Source organism: Nicotiana sylvestris, chromosome 7 (genome assembly GCF_000393655.2).
Source record: "Nicotiana sylvestris chromosome 7, ASM39365v2, whole genome shotgun sequence".
In the NCBI taxonomy this organism is placed as follows: domain Eukaryota; kingdom Viridiplantae; phylum Streptophyta; class Magnoliopsida; order Solanales; family Solanaceae; genus Nicotiana; species Nicotiana sylvestris.
In genome coordinates this window covers 1,413,455-1,422,685 of record NC_091063.1, presented here as the reverse complement: position 1 = coordinate 1,422,685, position 9,231 = coordinate 1,413,455, and the positions used below count along the sequence as shown (strand labels likewise).

Genomic DNA, 9,231 nt, shown 5'->3' with positions numbered 1-9,231 from the left:
CCAACAGACCATTTCAAACATTACTAGGTCATCCAGCCAGTGTCCGAGTTTAATTAGTTATGTGAAACTCCTAGCTCCTTCGATCCATTAGTTATAGAAAACTAATCGACGACATTTATCGAGTCGACTATACTAATTATAGCAGGTAATAATCAGTCGCTCATATAAACAACACGTTCGGGGACCTAAAGGGTATCAGACAACTTTTATTAAATTACTGGGCCTATATGAATTAGTTCCTTTGACGATTAATCTAACTGACGATCATGTTTATCACAGAGTGTATTCAGAACAAACAGAAGACAATCGACCAAATAAAGGGTCTTTAACAGAGATGAAAGAAATCTGGAAGAAGTAACAAAATAACAAACAACACAAAGAGATATGCTGACAACTTATTTGGAAATAAAACAAAAGAACGGAAAACTTACCAAAATGTTTAAACCAAACAGACCCAAATCAAACTCGACTTCGAACCTTTGAGGCCGAACAAACCTTAATCAGGGTGTTCTCACATGAGAACACCTTGGTTAAGGTCTATTAGACCTCAAACCTATGTCAAAACTGGCCGGGTTCCCCAGGTGCATGTGCTTCAGAAGTCTGGATTTCCAGATCTGGATTTTTGGGAGTTGTGGGTGGATTCGGACCAAACCAAGCTTGGTTTGGTCACGAGGAAGGTCAGGAGAGTGTCTAGCATGAAGATGGGGTGGTTTGGCATAGGTCCAGGTTCGACTCAAATCTTCAAACGAAGATTCGAGACGAACGGAAGTGATTCGAGGCTTGTGGTTAGTGGATTCGTGTTCAGGATGGTCGGGTGCATCGGGGGTGTTATTTTGGTGGTCATCGGAACTGTGGTTGCCAGGCTTATGGTGGGAAACCTAGGCTGCTAGGGTTTGAGAGGAAAGGGAGCCTGGGGAAGATGGTGAATAGTGGCCGAGGGGGGGGTGTGGCTTGGGGCGTGGGGTAAGGGGGTTAGGTTTATATATGTATTGAGGGTTTAGATCCTGGCCATTGGATCAATTGAGATCAAGGGCCAGGATCTAACCATTGAGGAGGGACGACGTCGTTCGGGAGATGATAGTGGGTTATGACCGGGTAGGGGATTGGATCGGGTCATGTTGACGGGTTTAGAGGAAGGCCTGGATCCGTTGGATCAATGGGAATGAACGGCCCAGATTAACTTGCCTGAAACGACGTCGTTTCGACTTAGCAGGGGCTGTATTGGACCGTTTGATTGCCATGAATCAACGGCTCAGATTGAGGCGCTGATACGACGTCGTTTGGGACGTGTCCGGGCAGCCTGTGTTTGGACTGGATCTGTGTCCTGGTCTTGGGCCTATTTTGTTTCATTTCTTGGCCCAAACCGATTTTCCCTACTCTTTTGCTTTTGTTTTCTTTCTTATTATTTTTTCTTTTCTTTTAAACAAAATAAAAATAACAAATAATAAGGTAACGGAATTAAACAACAATGCAACATTTTAACACAATTATCACAAAAATATTTACGTAGGTTAGCTAAGAGCCTAGGGCGAACGGTGCACATATATATTTTTTGAATTTTCTTTTACTGACCGAATTATGGTTTAACCATCCTAATACATATATTTTGTATTTTGTTTGTTAATGATTAAATGCAAAAAAAAGAATGGACAGATCCACAAGTGACTAACAACACATGAAAACTCGAACAATTGTACAACGAAGCCATTTGTCACTATTTTTATTTTCTTTTGGAGCGAATGTCCGTAAAGCAAAAATCACGTGCTTACAAAGTGTAGTATCAGTACAACCGACCCTATGTACTGGTAAGTATCTTGTCTAACCTCGTCGAAGTAGTGACTAGGATTGTTAGTCTAAAGATACTCACTGATAAAACTTGCACTATAAATCAGCAATAGAACTATACCACGATATAACAGAGAAGAATACATGAAACGAATACGCAAACAATAACTGAATACTAGCAGTGATCATAATTTAGTATCTTACAATACCTCGACCAATCCTTTCCTTAGAATGAAACCGATAAACCACGATAGTCACTTCATAACTTTCATAGCATGAGGAATGTACTCAGATATCAAGTCAATTGCATGGCAACACCCTTCATACTTTTATCTCATCCTCACCTAATATACGTATAACAGAACCAACTAGATGACAGAAATACTGGTAACATGAATTACAAAGTAGGAAATACGTAAGTAGCAATAATGAACGAGGATATACATGTGGGCAACAGTAAAAGACTAGGCGGAAAGCATGTGAGTAATGATAGAAATTGGAAAATAAGGAGTATCAACTTCAATTAACTAGTATGATGGAGGCCTAAGTACATATATAACAAATAAGAAGGAAACACATAATCTTTACAAGTTAATAAGTAAAGGCATGAATGACTAACATAGAAAAAGGGCTTGTACTCAAATGCAACAGAATAGACACGACATAGAGGTAATTATAATAGCAGGAAATAGGCATGTGTTTGCAAATTAAACAAGTAGAAGATATGGACAATACAAAAACGATTGGAATAGTGAGCAAGAATAGGACAATAATAAGAAATCGCACGAAGTTTGTAAATACGACAATAACCACTCAAGATAAAGACGTAAACATATACACAGAAAACGGATATCACAATATAATACATGTCCCTCATCCTCGCCTGCACAGAAACACCCATCGTGCCATGACCTCACGATAATATAAAAGCATAACAATATAAATAAAAAGGCACGGCATCACCCTTCGTGCTTTTACTCTCAAATGATGTGGCACGGCATCACCCTTCGTGTTTTTACTCTCAAATGATGTGACACGTTATCACCCTTTGTGCTTTACACTCTCCCTCACACGATAATGTATAAACAATAGCACGACATCATCTTTCATGCTTTACACTCTTCCTTACCAAACATGTGTGTATCAATGACAAACAAGGCAAGAAGCATAAATAACATCAAGGAGAGTGTTTAAATAAATATTCCAAACAAATCTCAATCTCAATCTCAATCTCAACTTTCCTAGCCATTGATGATTCAATAAACCCTCAAGAACCGTAATATTCAAGTACTTCCACAAATCTCCCAAATAATCAACAACACAAGTATAGAATCTAGTACCTCAAGAAGATTGGATGTAACAATGTATTAATGACTTTTCATAGTGATAATCGAATTAGACACATCAATGTATTCTCAGAATTCCATCAATTTGACCAAGTTATAATAAGCTAAATCTTGATTTCTAACGTTTAATACTATGTTCTTAGTATCTAAGAGTCGAGTAAGGCATGAAGCAAGAAGGTTACGTAATTATACAAGGACACAATTATAACATAATCTACCCCCAAGCGTGATTAACCCTGACACATACATATACACTCGTCACCTCATATATGTATCACCCTCGCATGTGGCAAACAATATCAAATAGGAGGAAAAATTCAATCAATAAAGTTAGGTAAGACACTTACCTTAATTCGGCTAACTCAATACTCAACTCAGTTTTTTCCTTTATAAATTCACCTTCGCTCGGCTCAATCTAGCCAAAGATAACTTAAATATATCACACAATGCAAGAGAAAACAAATCCAAGTAATAATGCTATGATTTTTATACAATTTCTAAAAAGTCAACAAAAGTCAAACTTTGGCCCGCCTGGTCAGAACCCGGGTCAAAGGGTAGGTCTTGACTACGCATCGCCTCACGAGTCTGAATACGTGTTTTGTTTTCAAATCTGAGTCTTATTCGACTCTCAATTCCCAAATTTTATATTTCAAAGTTTTGACAAAATCCCCAAATTTTTTCCTAGATTTCTCATGAATTTGATGTTAATCTTATAAATAATCACGAAATATAGTTAAGAAATGATTAAAGATACTTACCCAATGAATTGGTATGAAAATCCCTTCACAAAATTGCCTCTCATCGAAGCTAAGGTTCAAAACATAACAAAATGAAGCAAAATCTCGGAATTCTCAGCATTTAACAGGCTGCAGATGTCGCATTTGAGATAGAGGGTTCGCAAATGCGACCCCCGCAAAAGCGAAAAACTTATTGTAAATGCGAAACAGAAGCTTTCATGTCAAGGTCGCATTTGAGACCCTATTCTTCGCAAATGCGAAGACCAACACTTTGTAAAAGCGGCAGGGTTCCTCACAAATGCGGACAATCCCACATAGCAAATGTGAATTAACCCAGCAACCCAATTTTCGCAAATGCGATGGCTGCTTCGCAATTGCGACCAAAACATCGCAAATGCGATGACACCAGTACCAGCACTCAAATATTATGCAAAATCATTCTGGAACCAATCTGAAACTCACCTGAGCCCTCGGGGCTCCAAACCAATCATGCACCCAGGTCCAGAAATACAACACGAACTCGCTCGCGTACTCAAATCATCAAAATAACCTCTAAAACCATGAATTGGATGCCAAAATGCATGAAGATCAAACTAAACGTCAAGAACTTTTAGAATTGCAACCAAGCGTCTGAACCATATCAAATCAACTCCAAATTGCGTTGAATTTTGCAGACAAGTTCTATATGATGAAACGAAACTACTTGAAGCTTCAAATCACACATAACAGCCTCGAAACGATGAATCACACCTCAAGTCAAAATCAATGAACTTTGAAACTTCAACTTCTACAACCGATGCCGAAACCTATCAAATCACCTCCAATTGATCTCAAATTTTGCACACAAGTCACATTTGCCATTACGGACCTATTCCAACTTCCGAAATCGGAATGCGACCCAGATATCAAAAAGTCCACTCCTGGTCAAACTTCCCAAAAATCCAACTTTCTTCGCCAATTCAAGACTAATTCGACTACGGACCTCCAAATTACAATCCGGGTGCACTCCTACGTCCAAAATCACCCAACGGAGCTAGCGGAACTGACAAAACTCCATTTTGAGGTCAAATGCTAAAAGTCAAACTTGGCCAACTCTTCCAACTTAGAGCTTAAATCTTGGATTTCACTCTTCCAAATCGATTCCGGATAACTTGATAACCAACACTGATGATTTACCCAAGTCATAATACATCATGTGGAGATATTCGAGCCCTCAAAATACCGAGCGAAATGCAGATACTCAAAACGACCATTCAGGTAGTTACACTTAAACATCTATAAATTGAGGATCTTTGCTTCTCACAGTAACAACAACAACATCCACAATGTAGTTATTAAAGTAGTCTTGTTTAGGGGAGATTTTTTTTTTCTGTCAATAGTTTTTTTTTTCTTTTAATGTTAGCAAATTTATGTAGGTTACTTGATCAAACCATATTAATATAGTATGCTTCTTTATTATATTTTCTTTTTTGTCTGAACTATATCGTCTTCAAATTTTGTATTGTTAGCTTCCGCATGCACCATATTATTTCGATCCCAACAACTCCTACCTTAGTGACATTCTAAATTAAAGTAAGTTTGATCCAAATGAAGAATTTTTTGGTTAAGAACATTTCTTTTTAATAGATTCTACGCGGTACAAATTCGAATTAATTATTTCCATAGGCGCTAGATACCAAATGATTAAACAAAAATAATATGTGAGAATTTTACAAATAATCTGGTTGGTGGATTGAACTTCCATTCCGTGTTTAGACTTTAGAGTACTTATGCGGTGATGTTACAAAGTGAAGTGTTGGTCACAAAAAACACGGCATTGACGCAAACTTTACGAAACCAAAAGTTTAAGAACTTTACTGCCATTTTATACTATTAAATATTGAGGTTGATAGGCTTAGCTTTGACTTTCCTAATCTTTATTAATTTAAAAGAAGAAAAAACAAAAGGAAGAAACAGCTTGCAATGAAGGAGGAGAGATCTAGTTCCCATGCATATAGAATTTTAAGCAGTTCCTTGAATAAATCGCATGATAATTGAGAACAAGCCGTAACTTTATCATATTTTGGAAGTTTTGAGCTGCTGATAGATGTACCTGCTTTAACAAAACAAATTAAATTTGTTTACCCCCTCCGTTCACTTTTACTTGTCCACTATAGACTTTGCATACCACTTCAAAATAATAAATGAAATGTATAATTTATCATGATACACATACTAATTGATGCATATTATTAATGGATTTGAGAAAATAATTTGAAATGAGTAATTAATACTATGGGTATAGCACGAAAAAAATTGAGTAATTAATACTATGGGTATAGCACGAAAAAAATTTATCTTCTCTTGATATAAAAGTGCAAGCAATAGTGAAAATTTATTTTTAGAATACTAGACAAGTAAAATTGAATAGAGACAGAGGCGGATCTAGAATTAAGCTTATGAATTTCTACAACAATCTCAAGTTATATTTACATGATAATTGGACCAACGAACACGGTTTCAAGCCAAATATTCTTATACTTTTAATAATTTTTTTTATTATAAATACAAAGTTTATGCAAAAATTACTAGGTTCACAGAACGGTGATGTTTGATCTAGATCCGCCCCGAGGGAGTAATTCTTTTTAAGAGTCAACCGTCACGTAAATAGCCTTTTTCCTCAAGGAACTGAAAACTAACCACATTCACTTTCTTGCTTAAACTGAAAAATTACTTGGTCAAAAGCTTCAGAAATTACTGATTACATAAGGTATATATGCTCGCGGCATTTATTCTACAACCATAAAATTAAACTGTTCATACTTTCTGGAGACTGACTGCCAATGCAAAAATAAAAATAAATATTATGCCACATATAACTTCAAATTCAATCCGAGGTACAGTGCCTGCGGGAAAAATCCAATTCTTGGAATGGGTATAATTCAAGAATAATCCAGAAGCAATCGCATCTGGGAAAAAAATATTCCCCAAACCAAAAAAAGAAGAGGAAAAAAAACGGAAAACTACAAAAAATTGGAAATGATCATGATCAGTAAGTCTTTTCTGTTCTCTTTGTTTCCATGAAATCATGTATTCTTCTGAGTGCAATTTCTAACGTATTTTCACTCATGTTGGCGAAACAAACCCTGAACCAACCAGGCTCTGAGCAATGGCAAGAGGAGCCTGGAGAAATATTCAGTTTCACTTGATGCAATATTCTGTTCCAAAGGGCCAATTCACATTCCTTTGTAGGTTTTTCCAACAAAGGACTCAGATCCATCCAGCAAAACAACCCCGCATTCCCTTTTAAGCACTCAATCCCAGCACTCTTTAAACCATGAATGATCATTTCATATCTCCTCCTCAGCCTTTCACGATTCGTCTTTATGTAATCCTCAGTGAATTTCTCGTCCGACAACATGGAAGCCAGGAGCTGTTGTGTCTGAGAAGAAATCAATGTGAAACTCGACATTCTCCTGGCAGTTGTCACAACTTTGTCATTGTAAGAGTAGATTGTCCCAACTCGAAACCCGGGTAGTCCCAGGTCCTTGGAGAGGCTGTACACAATGTGTACCCGCGGCCTCTCTGAATCCATGTAATTCCTTGATTCAATTACTTCACTAATGCTGACAAATTCGGAGCCACAAAAGGCGGAACCCGAGTAGATTTCATCGGACACAAGGTGGATGTTTTTTCTTGTGACAAATTCAAGAATGCCCTCAAGTACACACCTTTGGATGGTGGCACCTAATGGGTTAGAGGGGTTTGTTATAAGAACCCCTCTCACTTTTATGTTCTTGGATTCTGCTTCCTCGTAGGCTTCTTCTAAGGCTTGTGGAGTAACTTGGAAAGTATTTGAACTGTCGCAATGGATTGGAACGATTTGCACACCTGTCCTCCACCTCAAGTCTCTGTCAAATCTGTAAAAACAAAAAAAAAAGTAAAATAAGACAATAATGGTAAATATTTCAAACAACGATTCTCAGTGTCCTTTAATTTTTTTCCAATGTAATAGCTAGAAAATATTTGTTTACTATGTTTAGTACGTAGTTACGTTATACCCTGGATAGTAAGGAGTTGGAACAAGCAAAGCATCGCCAGGATTAGCTAAGATGAAAGTTAATAACTCATTAGCAGCAGTGGCGCCAGCTGTAATAACAACTCGATCAGGATCAAATCTTGCCCTTCCACCTCTTATTTTTTCCATGAAGCTAGCCATTGCCTTTCTAAATGAAAGCAGTCCATGATAATCTTGGAATAAAGCATTTTCCCTGAAGCTAGAAACTCCACTCCCTGAGCATGTGTGCTTTTCCAAGTACTTTTCCACCAAATCAAATGACACCTACGTACAAAAGAAAATTAATTATTAAGCAACATGAGAATAATGATCATTCATGTGAATATATATACTGAAATAGGAGAATCACTTACTTGATTTTCGGCCAATCCCATTTGAATAACACCAGATGGGTTGTGAACTTCATCAAATGGATCTTCATCATATGCTTTCCACCCAGCAAAGTAGGGTGAATCTTCTCCATGGGTATCTGACGTGGCCATTTTTGATAGCCCAGCTATGGGTTTCTCAATCTCTATGGCCATAGCTTATTGCTCTTAATTATTAGTAGATCTTTTCGTTATCTTTTCTTTAGTCTTAATCAATTAGCAAAAGAGCCTTAATTTTCTTCTAGAGAGAGAGAGATGAAGAAAATATAAATGTGGATAGTGGAAAAAAATCGATGAGAGAGTAGAACTCAGAAGAGAGAAGCACTATTTGAATGAAACATTTTTGTCAATGACCACCTTATATAGATTTAAGGGGGGTGGGGGCCTCAACTTACATGGAGATAATAAATTCTCTCTCAGAAAGAAAAAAAAAAAAAGGTGAAGCTAGGAACCGATTATTGATTCTGTAGAAGAAGCAAGATCAACGCTCATGAGCTTTTTACAAATATAGTATAAATGGCTGGTGACAACTGTTAATTTCTGTCATCTTTTCAGAGTTTTGTATATTCTCAATCTCCCCAAGATCCCATTGCAAATATGGTGGGTGATGGGGGTGGGTGCTAATTTTAACTTAAGGGTCGTTTCGTTGGAATACGATTTATATCGGTATAAGTTATGCCGGTATAAGTTATATTGGGATAAGTTATGCTGGGATTAGTTAAGCTGAGATTGTTGTTTATTCATTATTTGGTATGTTGTATTAAGAATGACAATTGCATAATTTCTAAGAAGAAGGTATAAGTTATATCGGTGCTAATTATCCCACCTTCTATAAGGTATAAGTTATCTAGTGTTAAAATTAACACCAGGATAATTTATACCTAGTTTGCTAACCAAACAGAATATTAAGGTGGTATTAAATTTTTATACCACCCTTA

General features: G+C 36.9%; 1 protein-coding gene across 1 annotated transcript; it reads right to left on the bottom strand.

Moving 5' to 3' along the window:
- Window positions 1-6,698: 6,698 nt before the first annotated feature.
- On the bottom strand, window positions 6,699-8,449 carry LOC104222299 (1-aminocyclopropane-1-carboxylate synthase 7-like). The gene is made up of 3 exons (XM_009773527.2): window positions 8,279-8,449; window positions 7,909-8,189; window positions 6,699-7,767 (listed from the first exon to the last, which is right to left on the bottom strand). The coding sequence occupies exons 1-3, from the start codon at window positions 8,447-8,449 to the stop codon at window positions 6,897-6,899; spliced, it is 1,323 nt and encodes a 440-aa protein (XP_009771829.1). The 3' UTR covers window positions 6,699-6,896.
- Window positions 8,450-9,231: the final 782 nt, after the last annotated feature.